At 43.4% G+C, this 25,117-nt stretch overlaps 1 protein-coding gene across 1 annotated transcript; it reads right to left on the minus strand.

Moving 5' to 3' along the window:
* Positions 1-83: 83 nt before the first annotated feature.
* On the minus strand, positions 84-25,117 carry eppk1 (epiplakin 1). Its single transcript, XM_084079842.1, has 2 exons — positions 24,943-25,117; positions 84-17,822 (listed from the first exon to the last, which is right to left on the minus strand). Exon 2 carries the CDS (start codon positions 17,814-17,816, stop codon positions 549-551), a length of 17,268 nt encoding a protein of 5,755 aa, XP_083935968.1. The 5' UTR covers positions 17,817-17,822; positions 24,943-25,117; the 3' UTR covers positions 84-548.

Here is a 25,117-nt window from a genome sequence, read left to right on the forward strand (position 1 = left end):
CCTACCTTTAACATGGCTACTTTAAGTTGAAATACGTCTTAGCTTGAAATTCTAGTCAATTCTTTCAGAGAAACCACAAACCATTTTGAATATTTTGTTATTGCCTTTATTTTTTAATTGATTTACAACAGATGAGTTGAAACTGAAATATATTTGATGACACTACATTGTATGAGACTAACTTCAAAAGATGAAAATATGTACCCACTAATTCTGAGAGAGTGAAACAAAAACTGTTAAACATTAATTTGCATGTGATGATATAAGTACTCTACTACTACTAATTTCACCATTGAAGAAAGCAGAGAGAGACAGATTTAAAGTAGACAGTTTGTGTTCAACTCTTGTCTGTTGAAAAAAGCAGAGGCCATTCAGGGGATATCTGATGTACGTTTCCACCAACTGCAGATTGGTTCTCTTGTGTGTTGGGATCAACAGAGCCCGTTGTGACATCATTAGAGTAATTCAGGATCTACTGCTGAATGTTTTGTTGTTGTTGCGTTACTATTTGGTTACAGGTTGAGGTGTAGTTGTTTGACCACAACAACCTATGAGGTTGTCATGGTTTGCTGTTGAATGATTGTCAGTATGATCTGCAAGACATTTTCAATCATGATGGTTCCAGACTTGTACTGTTGCACAAGTTCTCTCCTCTTCTCCTCAGTGATGTATTTGGAGTAAAGCAGACCCCACAGAGACACAGTCTGTCCTTGGTATTTGCCACCTGCTTTAGTAGTTGTTGTAGATTTCATCAGGAGTTTGGTTTCCTCGTCAACAAAGAAGTAAAGCTCTCCCTTCTTGACAACAACCAGCAAACTGAGGCCAGTTATGGGATCTCTGACACATCTCTCCACCAGCTGCAGATAGGTGAGGTTCTCTTGCGTGTTGGGATCAAAAAAGCCCTTGGTGTCATCATCAGGGTCATTCAGAATCTGGTTCATTTCCTCATCAAAGTAGCCCCTTTCATAAGCAACTTCTACTGGTACTCGATGGCTGTGCACCGGGTCAATGATGCCCCCTGTGGCAATTTGCGCTTCAAGGAGGCGGATGCCATGCTCCTTGACAATGAGATCCTTTTGTAAGGCCTGAAACAGGGAGATGGTGTCTCCTGTGTAAGGATCTTTATATCCTGTTACTGCCCTCTCTGCAGAAAGTAATTTCTTTTTCCACTCATTGCCAATCACGCCTTGCGCTGCAGCTTCTTCCACTGAGAGTTTGTTGTTGTTGACTGGGTCGATGATGAAGCCGGTGGCAGCTTGGGCCTCCAGGAGAACCAGAGAAGTACCTGGTGTGAGAAGGCTTTTGGACTTGGCTTCATAGATGCTCATGGTCTTTTGAGTGGACTGCACATACACTCCTGCGATGCTGTTGGTTCCTTCTAGGTACTTGCGGACTGAGTCCATTTCACTCACTTCACTCACTGTGATATTTCCTGCATTGAGATCTTTGTAGAGGTGCTCATCAATGATTTTTGATTGAAGGAGTTCCTGGGCAGTCACATCCTTCCTTATTCCATGGAAGCTAGCTGTCTCTGTAGTTGTAGTGGTGCTATAAGTGGTTTTGGTTGTGCTGCTTTCTAATTTGGGCACAGGCTTTTGTTGTTTGACCACTGAAACTTCTGAGGTTGTCATGACCTGCTGTTGAATGATTGTCAGTATGATCTGCAAGACATTTTCAATCGTGATGGTTCCAGACTTGTACTGTCGCACAAGTTCTCTCCTCTTCTCCTCAGCGATGTATTTGGAGTAAAGCAGATCCCACAAAGACACAGTCTGTCCTTGGTATTTGCCACCTGCTTTAGTAGTTGTTGTAGATTTCATCAGAAGTTTGGTTTCCTCGTCAACAAAGAAGTAAAGCTCTCCCTTCTTGACAACGACCAGCAAACTGAGGCCAGTTATGGGATCTCTGACACATCTCTCCACCAGCTGCAGATAGGTGAGGTTCTCTTGCGTGTTGGGATCAAAAAAGCCCTTGGTGTCATCATCAGGGTCATTCAGAATCTGGTTCATTTCCTCATCAAAGTAGCCCCTTTCATAAGCAACTTCTACTGGTACTCGATGGCTGTGCACCGGGTCAATGATGCCCCCTGTGGCAATTTGCGCTTCAAGGAGGCGGATGCCATGATCCTTGACAATGAGATCCTTTTGTAAGGCCTGAAACAGGGAGATGGTGTCTCCTGTGTAGGGATCTTTATATCCTGTTACTGCCCTCTCTGCAGAAAGTAATTTCTTTTTCCACTCATTGCCAATCACGCGTTGCGCTGCAGCTTCTTCCACTGAGAGTTTGTTGTTGTTGACTGGGTCGATGATGAAGCCGGTGGCAGCTTGGGCCTCCAGGAGAACCAGAGAAGTACCTGGTGTGAGAAGGCTTTTGGACTTGGCTTCATAGATGCTCATGGTCTGTTGAGTGGACTGCACATACACTCCTGCAATGCTGTTGGTTCCTTCAAGGTACTTGCGGACTGAGTCCATTTCACTCACTTCACTCACTGTGATATTTCCTGCATTGAGATCTTTGTAGAGGTGCTCATCAATAATTTTTGATTGAAGGAGTTCCTGGGCAGTCACATCCTTCCTTATTCCATGGAAGCTAGCTGTCTCTGTTGTTGTAGTGGTGGTAAAAGTGTTTTTTGTTGTGCTGCTTTCTAATTTGGGCACAGGCTTTTGTTGTTTGACCACTGAAACTTCTGAGGTTGTCATGGCCTGCTGTTGAATGATTGTCAGTATGATCTGCAAGACATTTTCAATCGTGATGGTTCCAGACTTGTATTGTCGCACAAGTTCTCTCCTCTTCTCCTCAGTGATGTATTTGGAGTAAAGCAGATCCCACAAAGACACAGTCTGTCCTTGGTATTTGCCACCTGCTTTAGTAGTTGTTGTAGATTTCATCAGAAGTTTGGTTTCCTCGTCAACAAAGAAGTAAAGCTCTCCCTTCTTGACAACGACCAGCAAACTGAGGCCAGTTATGGGATCTCTGACACATCTCTCCACCAGCTGCAGATAGGTGAGGTTCTCTTGCGTGTTGGGATCAAAAAAGCCCTTGGTGTCATCATCAGGGTCATTCAGAATCTGGTTCATTTCCTCATCAAAGTAGCCCCTTTCATAAGCAACTTCTACTGGTACTCGATGGCTGTGCACCGGGTCAATGATGCCCCCTGTGGCAATTTGCGCTTCAAGGAGGCGGATGCCATGATCCTTGACAATGAGATCCTTTTGTAAGGCCTGAAACAGGGAGATGGTGTCTCCTGTGTAGGGATCTTTATATCCTGTTACTGCCCTCTCTGCAGAAAGTAATTTCTTTTTCCACTCATTGCCAATCACGCGTTGCGCTGCAGCTTCTTCCACTGAGAGTTTGTTGTTGTTGACTGGGTCGATGATGAAGCCGGTGGCAGCTTGGGCCTCCAGGAGAACCAGAGAAGTACCTGGTGTGAGAAGGCTTTTGGACTTGGCTTCATAGATGCTCATGGTCTGTTGAGTGGACTGCACATACACTCCTGCAATGCTGTTGGTTCCTTCAAGGTACTTGCGGACTGAGTCCATTTCACTCACTTCACTCACTGTGATATTTCCTGCATTGAGATCTTTGTAGAGGTGCTCATCAATAATTTTTGATTGAAGGAGTTCCTGGGCAGTCACATCCTTCCTTATTCCATGGAAGCTAGCTGTTTCTGTTGTTGTAGTGGTGGTAAAAGTGTTTTTTGTTGTGCTGCTTTCTAATTTGGGCACAGGCTTTTGTTGTTTGACCACTGAAACTTCTGAGGTTGTCATGGCCTGCTGTTGAATGATTGTCAGTATGATCTGCAAGACATTTTCAATCGTGATGGTTCCAGACTTGTATTGTCGCACAAGTTCTCTCCTCTTCTCCTCAGTGATGTATTTGGAGTAAAGCAGATCCCACAAAGACACAGTCTGTCCTTGGTATTTGCCACCTGCTTTAGTAGTTGTTGTAGATTTCATCAGGAGTTTGGTTTCCTCATCAACAAAGAAGTAAAGCTCTCCCTTCTTGACAACGACCAGCAAACTGAGGCCAGTTATGGGATCTCTGACACATCTCTCCACCAGCTGCAGATAGGTGAGGTTATCTTGCGTGTTGGGATCAAAAAAGCCCTTGGTGTCATCATCAGGGTCATTCAGAATCTGGTTCATTTCCTCATCAAAGTAGCCCCTCTCATAAGCAACTTCTACTGGTACTCGGTGGCTGTGCACCGGGTCAATGATGCCCCCTGTGGCAATTTGCGCTTCAAGGAGGCGGATGCCATGATCCTTGACAATGAGATCCTTTTGTAAGGCCTGAAACAGGGAGATGGTGTCTCCTGTGTAAGGATCTTTATATCCTGTTACTGCCCTCTCTGCAGAAAGTAATTTCTTTTTCCACTCATTGCCAATCACGCCTTGCGCTGCAGCTTCTTCCACTGAGAGTTTGTTGTTGTTGACTGGGTCGATGATGAAGCCGGTGGCAGCTTGGGCCTCCAGGAGAACCAGAGAAGTACCTGGTGTGAGAAGGCTTTTGGACTTGGCTTCATAGATGCTCATGGTCTGTTGAGTGGACTGCACATACACTCCTGCAATGCTGTTGGTTCCTTCAAGGTACTTGCGGACTGAGTCCATTTCACTCACTTCACTCACTGTGATATTTCCTGCATTGAGATCTTTGTAGAGGTGCTCATCAATGATTTTTGATTGAAGGAGTTCCTGGGCAGTCACATCCTTCCTTATTCCATGGAAGCTAGCTGTCTCTGTAGTTGTAGTGGTGGTAAAAGTGGTTTTGGTTGTGCTGCTTTCTAATTTGGGCACAGGCTTTTGTTGTTTGACCACTGAAACTTCTGAGGTTGTCATGGCCTGCTGTTGAATGATTGTCAGTATGATCTGCAAGACATTTTCAATCGTGATGGTTCCAGACTTGTACTGTTGCACAAGTTCTCTCCTCTTCTCCTCAGTGATGTATTTGGAGTAAAGCAGATCCCACAAAGACACAGTCTGTCCTTGGTATTTGCCACCTGCTTTAGTAGTTGTTGTAGATTTCATCAGGAGTTTGGTTTCCTCATCAACAAAGAAGTAAAGCTCTCCCTTCTTGACAACGACCAGCAAACTGAGGCCAGTTATGGGATCTCTGACACATCTCTCCACCAGCTGCAGATAGGTGAGGTTCTCTTGCGTGTTGGGATCAAAAAAGCCCTTGGTGTCATCATCAGGGTCATTCAGAATCTGGTTCATTCCCTCATCAAAGTAGCCCCTCTCATAAGCAACTTCTACTGGTACTCGGTGGCTGTGCACCGGGTCAATGATGCCCCCTGTGGCAATTTGCGCTTCAAGGAGGCGGATGCCATGATCCTTGACAATGAGATCCTTTTGTAAGGCCTGAAACAGGGAGATGGTGTCTCCTGTGTAGGGATCTTTATATCCTGTTACTGCCCTCTCTGCAGAAAGTAATTTCTTTTTCCACTCATTGCCAATCACGCCTTGTGCTGCAGCTTCTTCCACTGAGAGTTTGTTGTTGTTGACTGGGTCGATGATGAAGCCGGTGGCAGCTTGGGCCTCCAGGAGAACCAGAGAAGTACCTGGTGTGAGAAGGCTTTTGGACTTGGCTTCATAGATGCTCATGGTCTGTTGAGTGGACTGCACATACACTCCTGCAATGCTGTTGGTTCCTTCAAGGTACTTGCGGACTGAGTCCATTTCACTCACTTCACTCACTGTGATATTTCCTGCATTGAGATCTTTGTAGAGGTGCTCATCAATAATTTTTGATTGAAGGAGTTCCTGGGCAGTCACATCCTTCCTTATTCCATGGAAGCTAGCTGTTTCTGTTGTTGTAGTGGTGGTAAAATTGTTTTTTGTTGTGCTGCTTTCTAATTTGGGCACAGGCTTTTGTTGTTTGACCACTGAAACTTCTGAGGTTCTCATGGCCTGCTGTTGAATGATTGTCAGTATGATCTGCAAGACATTTTCAATCGTGATGGTTCCAGACTTGTATTGTCGCACAAGTTCTCTCCTCTTCTCCTCAGTGATGTATTTGGAGTAAAGCAGATCCCACAAAGACACAGTCTGTCCTTGGTATTTGCCACCTGCTTTAGTAGTTGTTGTAGATTTCATCAGGAGTTTGGTTTCCTCATCAACAAAGAAGTAAAGCTCTCCCTTCTTGACAACGACCAGCAAACTGAGGCCAGTTATGGGATCTCTGACACATCTCTCCACCAGCTGCAGATAGGTGAGGTTCTCTTGCGTGTTGGGATCAAAAAAGCCCTTGGTGTCATCATCAGGGTCATTCAGAATCTGGTTCATTTCCTCATCAAAGTAGCCCCTCTCATAAGCAACTTCTACTGGTACTCGGTGGCTGTGCACCGGGTCAATGATGCCCCCTGTGGCAATTTGCGCTTCAAGGAGGCGGATGCCATGATCCTTGACAATGAGATCCTTTTGTAAGGCCTGAAACAGGGAGATGGTGTCTCCTGTGTAAGGATCTTTATATCCTGTTACTGCCCTCTCTGCAGAAAGTAATTTCTTTTTCCACTCATTGCCAATCACGCCTTGCGCTGCAGCTTCTTCCACTGAGAGTTTGTTGTTGTTGACTGGGTCGATGATGAAGCCGGTGGCAGCTTGGGCCTCCAGGAGAACCAGAGAAGTACCTGGTGTGAGAAGGCTTTTGGACTTGGCTTCATAGATGCTCATGGTCTGTTGAGTGGACTGCACATACACTCCTGCAATGCTGTTGGTTCCTTCAAGGTACTTGCGGACTGAGTCCATTTCACTCACTTCACTCACTGTGATATTTCCTGCATTGAGATCTTTGTAGAGGTGCTCATCAATGATTTTTGATTGAAGGAGTTCCTGGGCAGTCACATCCTTCCTTATTCCATGGAAGCTAGCTGTCTCTGTAGTTGTAGTGGTGGTAAAAGTGGTTTTGGTTGTGCTGCTTTCTAATTTGGGCACAGGCTTTTGTTGTTTGACCACTGAAACTTCTGAGGTTGTCATGGCCTGCTGTTGAATGATTGTCAGTATGATCTGCAAGACATTTTCAATCGTGATGGTTCCAGACTTGTACTGTTGCACAAGTTCTCTCCTCTTCTCCTCAGTGATGTATTTGGAGTAAAGCAGATCCCACAAAGACACAGTCTGTCCTTGGTATTTGCCACCTGCTTTAGTAGTTGTTGTAGATTTCATCAGGAGTTTGGTTTCCTCATCAACAAAGAAGTAAAGCTCTCCCTTCTTGACAACGACCAGCAAACTGAGGCCAGTTATGGGATCTCTGACACATCTCTCCACCAGCTGCAGATAGGTGAGGTTCTCTTGCGTGTTGGGATCAAAAAAGCCCTTGGTGTCATCATCAGGGTCATTCAGAATCTGGTTCATTTCCTCATCAAAGTAGCCCCTTTCATAAGCAACTTCTACTGGTACTCGATGGCTGTGCACCGGGTCAATTATGCCCCCTGTGGCAATTTGCGCTTCAAGGAGGCGGATGCCATGATCCTTGACAATGAGATCCTTTTGTAAGGCCTGAAACAGGGAGATGGTGTCTCCTGTGTAAGGATCTTTATATCCTGTTACTGCCCTCTCTGCAGAAAGTAATTTCTTTTTCCACTCATTGCCAATCACGCCTTGCGCTGCAGCTTCTTCCACTGAGAGTTTGTTGTTGTTGACTGGGTCGATGATGAAGCCGGTGGCAGCTTGGGCCTCCAGGAGAACCAGAGAAGTACCTGGTGTGAGAAGGCTTTTGGACTTGGCTTCATAGATGCTCATGGTCTGTTGAGTGGACTGCACATACACTCCTGCAATGCTGTTGGTTCCTTCAAGGTACTTGCGGACTGAGTCCATTTCACTCACTTCACTCACTGTGATATTTCCTGCATTGAGATCTTTGTAGAGGTGCTCATCAATGATTTTTGATTGAAGGAGTTCCTGGGCAGTCACATCCTTCCTTATTCCATGGAAGCTAGCTGTCTCTGTAGTTGTAGTGGTGCTATAAGTGGTTTTGGTTGTGCTGCTTTCTAATTTGGGCACAGGCTTTTGTTGTTTGACCACTGAAATGTCTGAGGTTGTCATGACCTGCTGTTGAATGATTGTCAGTATGATCTGCAAGACATTTTCAATCGTGATGGTTCCAGACTTGTATTGTCGCACAAGTTCTCTCCTCTTCTCCTCAGTGATGTATTTGGAGTAAAGCAGATCCCACAAAGACACAGTCTGTCCTTGGTATTTGCCACCTGCTTTAGTAGTTGTTGTAGATTTCATCAGAAGTTTGGTTTCCTCGTCAACAAAGAAGTAAAGCTCTCCCTTCTTGACAACGACCAGCAAACTGAGGCCAGTTATGGGATCTCTGACACATCTCTCCACCAGCTGCAGATAGGTGAGGTTCTCTTGCGTGTTGGGATCAAAAAAGCCCTTGGTGTCATCATCAGGGTCATTCAGAATCTGGTTCATTTCCTCATCAAAGTAGCCCCTTTCATAAGCAACTTCTACTGGTACTCGATGGCTGTGCACCGGGTCAATGATGCCCCCTGTGGCAATTTGCGCTTCAAGGAGGCGGATGCCATGATCCTTGACAATGAGATCCTTTTGTAAGGCCTGAAACAGGGAGATGGTGTCTCCTGTGTAGGGATCTTTATATCCTGTTACTGCCCTCTCTGCAGAAAGTAATTTCTTTTTCCACTCATTGCCAATCACGCCTTGTGCTGCAGCTTCTTCCACTGAGAGTTTGTTGTTGTTGACTGGGTCGATGATGAAGCCGGTGGCAGCTTGGGCCTCCAGGAGAACCAGAGAAGTACCTGGTGTGAGAAGGCTTTTGGACTTGGCTTCATAGATGCTCATGGTCTGTTGAGTGGACTGCACATACACTCCTGCAATGCTGTTGGTTCCTTCAAGGTACTTGCGGACTGAGTCCATTTCACTCACTTCACTCACTGTGATATTTCCTGCATTGAGATCTTTGTAGAGGTGCTCATCAATAATTTTTGATTGAAGGAGTTCCTGGGCAGTCACATCCTTCCTTATTCCATGGAAGCTAGCTGTCTCTGTTGTTGTAGTGGTGGTAAAAGTGGTTTTGGTTGTGCTGCTTTCTAATTTGGGCACAGGCTTTTGTTGTTTGACCACTGAAACTTCTGAGGTTGTCATGACCTGCTGTTGAATGATTGTCAGTATGATCTGCAAGACATTTTCAATCGTGATGGTTCCAGACTTGTACTGTCTTACAAGTTCTCTCCTCTTCTCCTCAGTGATGTATTTGGAGTAAAGCAGATCCCACAAAGACACAGTCTGTCCTTGGTATTTGCCACCTGCTTTAGTAGTTGTTGTAGATTTCATCAGAAGTTTGGTTTCCTCGTCAACAAAGAAGTAAAGCTCTCCCTTCTTGACAACGACCAGCAAACTGAGGCCAGTTATGGGATCTCTGACACATCTCTCCACCAGCTGCAGATAGGTGAGGTTCTCTTGCGTGTTGGGATCAAAAAAGCCCTTGGTGTCATCATCAGGGTCATTCAGAATCTGGTTCATTTCCTCATCAAAGTAGCCCCTTTCATAAGCAACTTCTACTGGTACTCGATGGCTGTGCACCGGGTCAATGATGCCCCCTGTGGCAATTTGCGCTTCAAGGAGGCGGATGCCATGATCCTTGACAATGAGATCCTTTTGTAAGGCCTGAAACAGGGAGATGGTGTCTCCTGTGTAGGGATCTTTATATCCTGTTACTGCCCTCTCTGCAGAAAGTAATTTCTTTTTCCACTCATTGCCAATCACGCCTTGCGCTGCAGCTTCTTCCACTGAGAGTTTGTTGTTGTTGACTGGGTCGATGATGAAGCCGGTGGCAGCTTGGGCCTCCAGGAGAACCAGAGAAGTACCTGGTGTGAGAAGGCTTTTGGACTTGGCTTCATAGATGCTCATGGTCTGTTGAGTGGACTGCACATACACTCCTGCAATGCTGTTGGTTCCTTCAAGGTACTTGCGGACTGAGTCCATTTCACTCACTTCACTCGCTGTGATTTTTCCTGCATTGAGATCTTTGTAGAGGTGCTCATCAATGATTTTTGATTGAAGGAGTTCCTGGGCAGTCACATCCTTCCTTATTCCATGGAAGCTAGCTGTCTCTGTAGTTGTAGTGGTGCTAAAAGTGGTTTTGGTTGTGCTGCTTTCTAATTTGGGCACAGGCTTTTGTTGTTTGACCACTGAAACTTCTGAGGTTGTCATGGCCTGCTGTTGAATGATTGTCAGTATGATCTGCAAGACATTTTCAATCGTGATGGTTCCAGACTTGTACTGTTGCACAAGTTCTCTCCTCTTCTCCTCAGTGATGTATTTGGAGTAAAGCAGATCCCACAAAGACACAGTCTGTCCTTGGTATTTGCCACCTGCTTTAGTAGTTGTTGTAGATTTCATCAGGAGTTTGGTTTCCTCATCAACAAAGAAGTAAAGCTCTCCCTTCTTGACAACGACCAGCAAACTGAGGCCAGTTATGGGATCTCTGACACATCTCTCCACCAGCTGCAGATAGGTGAGGTTCTCTTGCGTGTTGGGATCAAAAAAGCCCTTGGTGTCATCATCAGGGTCATTCAGAATCTGGTTCATTTCCTCGTCAAAGTAGCCCCTTTCATAAGCAACTTCTACTGGTACTCGATGGCTGTGCACCGGGTCAATGATGCCCCCTGTGGCAATTTGCGCTTCAAGGAGGCGGATGCCATGATCCTTGACAATGAGATCCTTTTGCAAGGCCTGAAACAGGGAGATGGTGTCTCCTGTGTAGGGATCTTTATATCCTGTTACTGCCCTCTCTGCAGAAAGTAATTTCTTTTTCCACTCATTGCCAATCACGCCTTGCGTTGCAGCTTCTTCCACTGAGAGTTTGTTGTTGTTGACTGGGTCGATGATGAAGCCGGTGGCAGCTTGGGCCTCCAGGAGAACCAGAGAAGTACCTGGTGTGAGAAGGCTTTTGGACTTGGCTTCATAGATGCTCATGGTCTGTTGAGTGGACTGCACATACACTCCTGCAATGCTGTTGGTTCCTTCAAGGTACTTGCGGACTGAGTCCATTTCACTCACTTCACTCACTGTGATATTTCCTGCATTGAGATCTTTGTAGAGGTGCTCATCAATAATTTTTGATTGAAGGAGTTCCTGGGCAGTCACATCCTTCCTTATTCCATGGAAGCTAGCTGTCTCTATAGTTGTAGTGGTGGTAAAAGTGGTTTTGGTTGTGCTGCTTTCTAATTTGGGCACAGGCTTTTGTTGTTTGACCACTGAAACTTCTGAGGTTGTCATGGCCTGCTGTTGAATGATTGTCAGTATGATCTGCAAGACATTTTCAATCGTGATGGTTCCAGACTTGTATTGTCGCACAAGTTCTCTCCTCTTCTCCTCAGTGATGTATTTGGAGTAAAGCAGATCCCACAAAGACACAGTCTGTCCTTGGTATTTGCCACCTGCTTTAGTAGTTGTTGTAGATTTCATCAGGAGTTTGGTTTCCTCATCAACAAAGAAGTAAAGCTCTCCCTTCTTGACAACGACCAGCAAACTGAGGCCAGTTATGGGATCTCTGACACATCTCTCCACCAGCTGCAGATAGGTGAGGTTCTCTTGCGTGTTGGGATCAAAAAAGCCCTTGGTGTCATCATCAGGGTCATTCAGAATCTGGTTCATTTCCTCGTCAAAGTAGCCCCTTTCATAAGCAACTTCTACTGGTACTCGATGGCTGTGCACCGGGTCAATGATGCCCCCTGTGGCAATTTGGGCTTCAAGGAGGCGGATGCCATGATCCTTGACAATGAGATCCTTTTGTAAGGCCTGAAACAGGGAGATGGTGTCTCCTGTGTAGGGATCTTTATATCCTGTTACTGCCCTCTCTGCAGAAAGTAATTTCTTTTTCCATTCATTACCAATCACGCCTTGCACTGCAGCTTCTTCCACTGAGAGTTTGTTGTTGTTGACTGGGTCGATGATGAAGCCGGTGGCAGCTTGGGCCTCCAGGAGAACCAGAGAAGTACCTGGTGTGAGAAGGCTTTTGGACTTGGCTTCATAGATGCTCATGGTCTGTTGAGTGGACTGCACATACACTCCTGCAATGCTGTTGGTTCCTTCTAAGTACTTGCGGACTGAGTCCATTTCACTCACTTCACTCGCTGTGATTTTTCCTGCATTGAGATCTTTATAGAGGTGCTCATCAATGATTTTTGATTGAAGGAGTTCTTGGGCAGTCACATCCTTTCTTATGCCATGGAAGCCAGTTGTAGCTGTCTCTGTAGTTGTAGTGGTAATACAAGTGGTTTTCGTTGTGTGGCTTTCTGATTTGGTTACATGTGTTTGTTGTTTGACCACTGCAACATTTGAGGTTGTTGTGGTCTGCTGTTGACCACGACAATGAATGATTGTCAGAACGATCTCCAAGAAACGTTCAATTGTGATGTTTCCAGACTTGTACTGTTGTACAAGCTCTCTCCTCTTCTCCTCGGTGATGTATTTGGAGTAAATCAGATCCCACAAAGACACAGTCTCTCCCTGGTATTTTCCACCTGGATATTTCGTGGTTGTCGTAGATTTCATAATGAGCTTGGTTCCCTCATCAATGAAGAAGTAAAATTCTCCCTTCTTTACAATGACTAGCAAGCTGAGTTCAGTAAGGGGATCTCTAACACATCTCTCCATCAGTTGCAGATAGGTGAGGTTCTCATGTGTGTTAGGATCAAAAAAGCCCTTGGTGTCATCATCAGGGTCATTAAGAATTTGGTTCATTGCCTCATCAAAATACCCTCTTTTGTAAGCCACCTCAACGGGTACTCGGTGGCTGTACACTGGATCAATTATGCCCCCTGTGGCAATTTGTGCTTCAAGGAGGCGGATACCATGATCCTTGACAATGAGATCCTTTTGAAGGGCCTGAAACAGGGAGATGGTGTCTCCTGTGTAGGGATCTTTGTATCCGGTCACTGCCCTTTCAGCAGAAAGCAGTTTTCTTTTCCACTCATTGCCAACCACCCCTTTTGCTGCAGCCTCTTCTACCGAGAGTTTCTCGTTGTTTACTGGGTCTATGATAAAGCCGGTGGCAGCTTGGGCCTCCAGGAGAACCAGAGATGTACCTGGTGGCAGAATACCTATCTGCTTTGCTTCATAGATGCTCATGACATTTTTAGTGGACTCAACCCTAACACCTGCAATGCAGTTGGTGGCCCCAAGGTACTTCTGAATTGATTCCATTTTGTTAATATTCTCATCAGTTACTTCACCTCCTATAATCTGTGTGAAGAGCTCTTTTGAGATAATTTTTGATTCATACAGTTCACTGGCTGAGACCTGCTTCCTCAATCCTTTAAACTTCTTCTCTTTTGATGCCATCTCAGTAATGATCACAGTTACTACCTCAATGATTTCTTGTATTTTAAAAGCTCCCGTCTTGTATTGTTGCAGAAGCTGCTCCCGTTTTTGTTTTGAAATGTATTGAGATAGTAACACTTCCCACAATGACACCTCCTTGCCTTTAAATTTCCCTGCATTTACAACCACCATTTTGTTTTTGAAAGTGAGCTCTGTTTGCTCATCTGTGTGAAAGCTCTGTGATCCTTCTCCATAAAGGGGCAGAAGTAGAAGACCAGTCTTGGGGTCTTTCTCACAATGCCTTATCAGTTGCATGTAAGTGAGTTTTTCCTTGGTGTTTGGGTCGAGGAATCCTGTTGTGTCATCATTGGAATCTGTCAAAACCTTTCTCATTTCTTCATTAAGATAACCCTTTATCTTGGCAATGTGAATGGGAAGCCTATGTCCTAGAATAGGATCAATTATGCCTCCTGTAGCTAACTGTGCCTCAAGTAGGCGCGTGCCATAGCTTTTTTCAATTAGACCTTTACTCATGGCTTCAAACAGTGAGATTTTTGCATTTGTGAAAGGATCCACATAGCCTGTGATGGCTCGTTCAGCTGACAGCAGTGGCTCATTCATGCCTGGTCCGACTACTTTTTCTCTAGCTGCCTCATCAACTGAGTAGAACTTGTTTTTGACAGGGTCGATGATGTATCCTGTCGCTGCCTGGGCTTCAAGTAACACCAGTGCAGTACAAGGTGTCAGCAATCCTTTTTCTTTTGCATCATAGATGTTCATTACTTGTCTAGATGGGTGAATCACAATTCCAGCAACACTTCCAGTTCCCTTGAGGTATCCTCTTACAGAATCCCTCTGACTTACTTGTTCAAGAGTCAGTTTCCCTTCTTCTATACTGTTGAATGTATTTATGTCAATTATTTCACAGTCCAAAAGTTGCTTTGTTGAGATGGGTTTCCTCAGACCCATTGTTGGTTTAAGGGCTTCACTCTGCTCCAGCTTGGTAATGGTGGTGATCACAATTGCAGTCATGCTTTGTATGGTTTCAATCCTTGTTCTGTATTTCTCAATTAACTCTAGTCGCTGATCATCCGTGAAGTATCCAGAGTGAAGCAAGTCCCAAAGTGATTTTCCTGAATATTGACCCACTGATATGCTCACAATTGTCTTTTCAAATTCTTGCTTTATCTCTGTGTCAGTATACACCTTCTCTTTTGTGTCCGTAGCTTTCGCCTCGTCGTCCAGTGGCAGGAGTAACAGACTTGTTTCTGGATCCTTTATGCATCGACCCAGCATTTCCTTGTATGTCAGATTTTCTTGTGTCTTTGGGTAGTAAAAAACCTTAGTGTCATCACTAGGGCTTGACAGGATCTGATTGATTTCAGCATCAAAGTATCCTTCCCTGTAAGCAACTTCTAGTGGTATGTGGCACTTCAGCGGGGCAATGATTCCACCTGTGGCAATCTGTGCCTCAAGTAAACGGATAGCATGGTCCTTCACAATCAGGTCCTTTTTCAAGGCTTGGAAAATCGAAATTTTTACATCATTATATGGATCACTGTAACCGGTGACTGCCTTTTCAGCTGACAAGAGCTTTTCATACATTTGTGGGGCAATTAACTTCTCTTTCAGAGCCTGCTCCACTGTGAACTTTTTATTCCTCAAAGGGTCGACAATGAATCCTGTGGCTGCTTGTGCCTCTAGTAGACATAGGGCAGTGCCGGGTGTTAGAATGCCCTTTGTCTGTGCTTCATAGATGCTTAGCTGTTGTTTTGAAGAAGGAAGAATCACCCCAGCCACACAGCTGGTTCCTTGCAAGTAGGTTCTCACATTGTCCATCTTCATCACATCCTTGCTTGTCAGTTTGCCTTCTATCAGACTTTTGTATGTTTTTTCATCCACAATTTCTAGCTTCAAAAGATCAACAACAGATATCTCGCCTCTGAGTCCCTTGAAGTTCAGCTCAGCTTGTTGTTTAATCTCTTTGCTCTCAATGATGTTCAAAGTGATGCTAATGATTTCCTCAATTGTGATTTTCTGTGACTTATAGAGCTTGAATAATTCCTGCCTTTTGCCCTCTGAAAGGTACTCTGAGTTGATAACATCCCACAGTGTTGTGTGTTTACTGCTGAATCTTCCATACTTGACTATGACTGTTGTAGCTCTGAATCTCTCTTTGATGTTATCACTTATATTGATTTTGGTGCTTTTGCCTTTGAGAGGCAGTAGACACAGGCCAGTGCTGGGATCTGTAACGCATCTGGCCATGAGTTGCAAGTATGTCAAGTTCTCATGAGTGTTGGGGTCAAAGAATCCTTTGGTGTCATCACTTGGATCGTGTAGGATCTCGTTCATCTCTTTGTTAAAATATCCTCTCTCATAGGCCACATGGACAGGGATGCGATGGCTGTTTACAGGATCAATGATTCCACCAGTGGCAATCTGTGCCTCCAACAGGCGAATTCCATGATCGTGTAGGATGAGCTCTTTCTGCATGGCTTGGAACAAAGAGATTTTTTTGCCATCGTACGGATCTTTGTAGCCAGTCACTGCTCTCTCCGCTGAGCATAGTTTTTGATAAACGTCAGGACCCACAATCTTTGCCTTCACGGCCTCATCAACTGAAAATCTTCTGTTTCCAATGGGATCTATAATGAAACCAGTTGCTGCCTGGGCCTCCAGTAGAATTAGAGCAGTTCCTGGCATCAGCTTACCCTTTTGTCTGGCTTGATAGATTGTCATTACTTGAGAATTGGGAAGTAGAATGCCTGCAATGCTGTCTTTCCCTCGCAGGTACATGTGTACAGTTTCATCCTCAGTAACCTCCTTTACTGTCTTCTTTCCCATTTTAAGCTCCTCCAGGACCTCCTCACTTATGATATCTGCCTCTACCAGCTGCTTTGCGGTGACAGTCTCCCTGATGCCTTCAAAGACAACCTTGGTAGTTTTAACAGACTTCTCTATTATCTCCAGCACTGTAGTGATGATTTCATTGACCGGGACTGACCTCTCTTTGTACTGTTGAATGATGTCTTGCCTCTGTTGTTCATTAAAGTATTCTGACATCAGCAGTTCCCACAGAGATACTGTCATGCCCATGTATTTTCCACATGCCACCTTCACCTTCATGTCTTTGAGAGCCAGTTTAGTTTGGTAGTCAATGAAGATGAAATTCAGCTTGTCTGACTTATTGACGGGGAGGAGGCAGAGCCCAGTGGCAGGGTCAATGACACACCTTTCCATTAGCTGAAGATAGGTAAGATTGTCCTTTGTGTTTGGGTCAAAGAAGCCTTTGGTGTCATCTCCAGAGTCTTGTAGTATGGTGTTCATATGTTCATCAAAGTAACCCCTCTTGTAGGCCACTTCTACAGGAAGTCTGTGACTATTGATCGGGTCAATTATCCCCCCTGTAGCGATTTGGGCCTCAAGTAAACGGATCCCATGTTCCTTCACGATGAGATCCTTTGACAATGCTTGAAACAGGGAGATGGTTTCACCTGAGTATGGATCTTTGAACCCTGTTACTGCCCGCTCAGCAGCCCGCAATTTCGCATGATATTCTGGCCCGACAAGTTTGTTTTTGATGGCTTCTTCCACGCTGAACCTTTTGTTCCCAACAGGGTCTATCATGAATCCAGTTGCAGCTTGTGCTTCCAGCAGAACCAGTGCTGTCCCAGGCATCAGTATGCCTTGCTTCATGGCTTGAAATATGCTTATTCTCTGATTGGTTGAGAGCAGTGCTACACCGGAGATACTGCCTTTGCCCTCGAGGTATTCTTTCACTGTTTCCATCAGCATGACATCCTGCGTTGTGGTTTTCCCTTTCTGCAAATTGTCATATATTTCTTTGTCAATGATCTGTGATTCCAGGAGTTCGGTGGAGGAAACACCTCTGCGTAGGCCTTTGAAAGTGATGCGAACTGGGAGTAGACGCAGGCCTGTCTCAGCTTCCACCATACATTTCTGCAAAAGGTTGTGGTAGTTGAGATTGTCTTGAGAGTTTGGGTCGTAGAACACTCTGAGCTCCTCCATCTGGTCATTGAGAAAGTCCTTTTCATAGTAGCCCTTATCAATTGCCGATGCAATTGAAATGTATTGCTGTTCAATGGGGTCAAACAAGCCATGTGTAGATATCTGTGCTTCCAGCAGCCTCAGGCCATAATCCTTTGGGACCAAATCTTTTTGTATAGCTTGGTATACAGAGATTTTTTGGTTGGTGTAGGGGTCTGTGTAGCCACTGACAGATCTTTCTGCTGCTTGGAGTTTCTCCCTCATCTCGGATCCAATGATGCCTTCTTCAACAGCGTCTTCAATGGTAAGTTTTCGTTTTTTCACTGGGTCAATGATGAACTTTGTTGCAGCTTGTGCTTCAAGAAGAGCTAATGCTGTTCCTGGCTTGAGCAGACGTTTTTTCATTGCTTGATATATGGTTATTTTCTCCTTTGTCTTCTCCAGAAATATTCCAGCCACAGGGCCGTTGTTCTGTCCGTGGCCATTTTGCTTCGCCTGTTGAGCGGTGGGGTCCATCTTGTCCTAAAACCCCCAAAAAGGACATTTAAGTCTTCAGTTCAGTTCATAGTGGTATATGTAAATCAAGTTTCATTTTCCATTTACAAGGTGCAATGCATATCATTTGTTTATCCATTAGGTCAGTGGTTCTCAAAGTGGGGTCTAGGGACCCTCAGGATTCCTTACGGGGGTTCCAAATGGACCCTTACAGGTTTGTAACTCTGAGAGTATACATTTGTATACTCTGAGAGTTCTGGGGTTCCTTGAAATTCAAAGGTTTGAGAAACACTGCATCAGGTGTTTTAGTAGAGATGATCAACAATAGAGGTAGAAGTTTTTTTGTAATCAATAATAATCATGTTCATGACTTGTTCTAGAACATAACTACTGCTATGATTCATTTACACAATGTATTTATTTATTAATCTTTTTAAGCTAAATCCTAGAATAAAATGTGTCTGTTTTATAAATTAAAAACTAGAAAAAGTGCTCCTCAGAGCACAAGTCTCCGCCAGGTCAGGTAGGTTATTGTGGCCTCCTGGTGGCGCTATAATAGGCCAATGTGAAAAGGTTGCCATTTCTTCTTAGGCCTTGCACGGCAATCGGACACTGCATTCATGATTTGAGGCATTTTGTTCCAAAAATGCGGTTTGCTAAATTAGACCTGCTGGTGGCGCTATAACAGGCCAATGTGAAAAGGGTGGCATTTCTTCCTCGGCCTAGTGGGAATGCGCGTGCAAAATTTCACGGAAATCGCACACTGCGTTCATGATTTGAGGAATTTTGTTTAAAACGTACCTATCCTGCAAACTTTGGAAGCCAATGTTAGCCAAGTAGGATGGAATATGAAATATCGGACACATCCATCTTGATCACATGACTATAGAGATACTGTGTACCGATTTGCGTGATTTTTGGACAGAATCTGAAGGAGTAAGAGCAAAAAAAATGTTTTACAAAACTCAGCCTCCTGGTGGCGCTCTAAAAGGCATATATGAAAAATGCAGGGCAAATGTTTTTCCTTGGCCTCTAGGGAGTGTGCGTGCAAAGTTTCACACAGATCGGTGCAGTTATAGCTAAAAACGTGAATCGGCCTGTTATAGCGCCACCATGAGGCTGATTTTAACGTTTTCAAGTGGCATTTCTTCCTGAGCCAAGTGGGAATCTACGTGGAAAATTTCACGAAAATCACATGCTGCGTTCATGATTTGAGGCATTTTGTTCGAAATGAACCAATCCTGCAAACTTTGGAAGCCAATTGTTGCCAATCAGGATGGAATATGGAAAATCAGACAGATCCGTGTTGATCACATGGCTATGGAGATACTGTGTACCGATTTGCGTGTTTTTTGGACAAAATCTGTAGGAGTAATATCAAAAAATGTTTTTAGCAAAAGTCGGCCTCATGGTGGCGCTATGACCGGCTGATCTGAAAAATGTGGGGCAGAGGTTCTGCTGTGGCATCCAGGGAGTGTGTGTGCGCAATTTCAAAGCGACCGGGTGATTAGGTGGTCGCAGACAGAAGGACGGACACACACACACGGACGGACGGACAGGCGGCCTGGCGGAGACAAAAACAAACAATCAATAATCGTGGATCTCAGACTTCAGAAGCGTACATGCAAAGTTTGGTGCTGATCGGTCCAGAGGTTTGCAAGATTAGAAGCAGACAGACAGACAGACAGACACACAGACAGACAGACCCTCTCATAGACGGCTAGCCTATTTCAGAGCCACGCCATACATCCTACTATAATTCTATGGGACGAACTGCCTCCCGGGTTGCCAGATCATGTGCGCATATCCCCCCACGGATGCGTCGACCGGGTATGGTCTAGTCCTACTATAATTCTAGTAACCTCTGTCCGTCCGTTTGTAGTGGTGAGTGAGTGAGTAGGTGAACCTACCCGGTTCTCCTCAGTGGCTGGACCAATTGCTCTGATTTTGCACACAGCCATTGACCATTACCATCTGAACTTAACTGTGAAGCCCGTTTTTCAATTTCATCAAATCTCAGCTTCTTATTAGCGTTTTTGTGTCAAACACTGTCGCCATGGTTACGGGGCTGCCCAGCTATGGGACGAACTGCCTCCCGGGTTGCCAGATCATGTGCGCATATCCCCCCACAGATGCGTCGACCGGGTATGGTCTAGTACATATAAAAAAACAAACCGGTCCTGTGTGACCTGTTGTCTTGTCCCCCCCCCCCCTTCCACTAGCAAGGTTAAAGGTAGGGTAAGTGATTTTCTTTGGTTAAAATAAGTGTTAAATAGCTCTATATTCTGATAGTACTCATTGCTATAGAGTGTTTGTTCAGTAAAAGGAGTCTCCTTGTCTCTCCAGCTCTTTATTAAACACAAAATACATTTTCGTTTCAGTTTCGTTTTCAATTTTATCGAATCAAGATAGAGAACTCAATCAGGATATAGATTAAACAAGTGAAATTTGAAGTGATGACACAAAGAAATGAGCAGAAAAAAATGGAACTGGAACACTATAAAAATGAAGCTTAAAAATGGGTACTTTCTCCTGATTGGATGAGTTTTTGACACCGACCGAAAAATGTACTTTCTGTTTATTAAAGAGCTGGAGAGACGGGGAGACTCCTGTTACTGAACAAACACTCTATAGCAATGATTACCATCAGAATATAGTGATTTAACCTTTTAACAAGATACTTTTTGTTTTAACCAAAGAATATCACTTACCCTTTAAATGTTTTGTTTTTGTCAAAGAAAATTACTCTCTCCATCGCCCAACCCCCCACCCCCTAATGCACCTGCAACTTTAAATTCATACATTTCCAAATATCTAACTGTATCTATTTTATTGAGTCCTGGCAAAGACTACAAATTAAATGCCAACATAAACTGTTTTCTTTAGCATGCCAAGAAACTAATCTGAAACAGGAACTTCAAGATGCACTGTACTGTAACATGAGTGCAAGACCAATAAACACCTTCAGTTTGAAAGACAAACACACAGTTGGGCTACTACTTTGCCTTTACCACCTGATTAACAGATGGTGTCACACCATTAGATACATACTAAGACTGCTGATCTTAGTAAAACAATTAGACATTTAACACTTTAAAACTGGCATCCTTATAAAAAATGAGAAAATAGCAGATCTACAAGCTCACAACGCGTCACATCACTATTCATCATATGACAACAAGGCTTAAGTGGTTAAGCAACACCATAATCCTGTTGTATGGAAGAGACACCAAACCTTAAATAGAAATCTTTCAGCCTTAAAGGTATTAGTTATTTTCACACTTATTTTCTGTTTGGGATCTCCCCACTATGCATAAAATGCAAGAAGTCTACTTTCTATGCAGCAGAAAATGGACAAGCAATCACATTATTATTTAGCATTAAAATAAATGTATAAAAAGACCTAGAGACTGCTGCTAATGCTATAAAACAACCACACCAATTCCTGTGCATGCAAATAACTAGAATACAGCCCATTGGTAGTTCAGCTACTGCAGGAACATTCTAGCCTACTTGCCAGTGCCAATACTTTTGTGTCACATCAGATGACATCATCAACTTCTGTACAGGCAGAGGGTTTAAATGTAATAAATGTACTCCCCCTTACAAAAAGGGTGTGGAGGACAAAAAGAACATTCACATACTTTGTGATACCATCTAGATGAAACTGCTGTAGGCCCTGTTGAGAACAGCATACTGCCATGGGGATTTTGTCAATGAAAGGCTTTGCCACATGAGGCACAAATCTAGTTGATTAATTAATATGTTTAATTGTGGGTGTCATGCACGCATTTGTTAAAGTTATTCTCCCATTGCTTTTGTTCGATATGTGGTGGATCACTGCTGAGAAACGGCAGGAAGGCTGAACTAACCAAGCAGAGGCATAGAAGGACTTCTAAGGTAGAGTAAGGTAAATGTGAGAAAAACCACAGAGGTAGATGCAAACGATTAACTGTTCATAATAATATATGAACTCAAATTGAATGAATTAACTTCTACATCTTACGCTGTTAATGTCATTATGGTAAAGTGGTGGACAAACATCCTCTACAGTTTATGCAATGTAAGCCACCACAATCCCATTGCTAATCCCAATGTTTATCTACTGTATCCATCTCGGTGATTACACTGAAAACCTGTAGGCACAGTAATGTCAACAGCAGTTAACATCAGGAATTGCCTATAGTTACAGTAATTGTATGTGCTGTATAAGGTCATATGACTGATGCCTGCTTTGCAAATATTTGACTATCGTAAACTATGTTGAACATTACTTGAAACATGTTGTGCTTCATGTCTGCACCTTTCTTGTCATTCAGGCAAACACATTTACAGCTTAAAATAGGACTGTCTGGTTTTTAATAATCACATACATACATTACTATAATTATTTATTGTTTCTTCTGTCTGCCTGTGCCTTCTGTGCCTTTCTATTGTAATTTTTACAGCGTGGCTCTGTAGGGTGGTGAGCCGTCTAGAAATTGGTCTGTCTCTGTCTGTGAGTCTAAGCGCTGTTGTGATGATACTGTATGTCCCTCGATACCCGGAAGAAGACTTGTCACAGCTCTGTTCACAGTACTGTGAACATATTCAAATATGCAGACAACACTACAATAACTGGACTCATCACCAACAAAAACAAGACCCAGTACCGCACTGAGGTCACCCAGAGAGTCAATCAACCTTCTGCTCAACTCAGCAAAAACCAAGGAAATAATCATAGACTTCTGGCATCTGAAAAAATAAATAAAACCTCTGTTCACATTGACGACCATCCCTTCAAATTCCTTGGAACTCATATCAATAACTCCTTCAAATGAAATACTCACGCAAACGACCTAATCAGCAAAGCACAACAATGGCTGTATTTCCTCAGACAGATACAAAAAGGGGTTATAATTCCCCTTCACAGCCATCCAGTGTATTCTCACATCATCCCTCATCCCCTTTGGCACAGTAATCTGCAGTCACTCACAACACAAACTGCAAAGCAGTCTCCACACTTTTTGGACGGGGTTGGCTCAAGTGGGGCACTGACTTATGCATGAAGTGCACACACACACACACACACACACACACACACACACACACACAAACCTCAAAATAGCATTAATTTAGCATTTCAGTCTCCACTACCCATATCTACTACTAACGTGAGGTGTCTTACATTCCTGTGTTCCCATTTAGACCTGAGGCCGATTCTAAAAACGCCTTCTAAAACCTAACCTAAGTTTTCTGAGAACGTTCAAATAAATAAAACATTATTTTGCTATATGGATAGCAACAACTCACAGTTGAGACACAGAGGTGGCTCCCGGATTGAAAGGTAACAACAACCTAAACAACGTATAGGTTACAACAGGTCTAAAAGTTGAATTAAAAGGATAAATAAACCTACCAAAAACAACAGCATGGCACCATACAAATGTAATATAAAGGTTCTCTTATATAAAGGTACTCTCAGGTTTAATTGCACCTATAAACGAAAGTACGGTTTACCCATCTCTGACTGGGCAGATAGCCAATCATAGTTTAGGACAATGAGTGGCACTTGTGCCTTGTCCAGGCCGCCCCATGGACACGCCACTGATAAGCGGTGCATCCAAAATCATTGGTGCCCCCTTCCCCCATCAGTTGAATTCCTCTACATCCAACAGACGAATAAGAGTGCCAACTCTTCTTCGTCTCAGTGACCACTAAATAGGTTTTAAGTACAGTTCCTACTGTACGTACATTTCTTAACCAGACACTACCCCTTGCATGAAAGTGCTAGTGTTGGGTTTCCAGTGTGATTTTTGTTATGTAGCCTTCATGTGAGAACACACACTTACTACACACTTAATTTGACCCTCATAACATTGTGTTCCTTGAAAGAGAAGGCTGGCATTTTGCATGTACTTATTACTGTGCACTGCTTCAAAAGACACTGTGGTATACAGTATACTAACATCAAAGTCCCATAGTAATTGTGGTTAGAACTTAGAAAATGATCTCAGCAACACAATAATATACTGTACAGTATATTTTTATTATCTTGTATCAGATACAAGATTATGACATTTTAGCAGACAAAATGATAGCAGTATGTTGGTCTGGAGTTATTGTACAATGTATTTTTCATGAATGACAATAACATTAATGATAATGTCATTCACTAAACCAGAATACAACCTTGTGCATCACTGCAATTGTAGGTCACACCTATCACACTGTCTGTCTAGTTCAGTTACGATCTCCCAAAGGCACAGATACAAAACCGTTTGAATGATAAGATTTTATGATAGAAAAGCATCTGAACCTGTTCTCTTATCTTAATGTGTAGTTGTAAAGTTATCACTTCTTTGTTATTCCTAACATCCTCCCTTCTATCATTTGTGTTAACTGTCATGAGGGATAGGCTACATGAACAAGGTACAAACATACAGTACCTGGCATAGTTACTGTATGTAGTGGTATCTGTTTTATTTGAGCTTATTCTTATTTTAACTCTTAAACTTTTAATTGTATTCAAAAGTCCGTGTTTATTTTGGCATTTCATGTTTTGTGTAAAACACTTTGAATTGCCTTGTTGTTGAAATGTGCTTTACAAAAGTTGCCTATAAACCAAGTGGCTATGAAAGGAAACAATGAGCCAATGACATTTCCATTTGAATGTTACATAATCTCAGTTTATGAACCAACAGTGGCAGACAATATCTACAGGCTACTAATTACTGCATAATGTACAGTCTGCAGGCAGTTAAATTGATCTAGACACACTATACAGTTGTTGAATGCCTCTTTAGTCCCTGGTTTGATATATGTGTATGCTTTAATAAGTCTACTTTGAATAGAACACATTTTGGTTAAAGTGGATAAAAGGTTAAAGGTAATCTGTCAGGAATGTTTACTTTCACATTTATCAGGAGGGAGTTGACCCACAGTGCAGGATACGTAATGTTATTTCTTCACATGTGGTATCTACCAGTCTGTTCTATTTCAAAACTACCACACCTCTCACTGAAAGCTAAACAGCAGTTAAACATGGACAGAAAAACTGAATTTGTGATAAAAAATGAGTACATGAACTTTCCTGTGATGTTATTAGTGCATGGGTGAATGAACAACATGACATTTTCTTTTCTCATAGAAAGAAGCCTTGACTTACCTGAGTGTACAGGAATTCACAAACTACAGGAGTAGTGAGTGCTGAATGAACAGTTTGTCCACAGAGCTTGTGGTCTCGGAGTGTTCAGGAACTTCCTAACAGCTCAGAGGTACAACACCCTGATCCTGCTTCATATAAAGTTCCAGCTGGGAGGCACCTCCCTTTCCATGATGGA

This window comes from Gymnoscopelus microlampas (genome assembly GCF_963454915.1).
Source record: "Gymnoscopelus microlampas genome assembly, chromosome: 15".
Classification (NCBI taxonomy): Eukaryota; Metazoa; Chordata; class Actinopteri; order Myctophiformes; family Myctophidae; genus Gymnoscopelus; species Gymnoscopelus microlampas.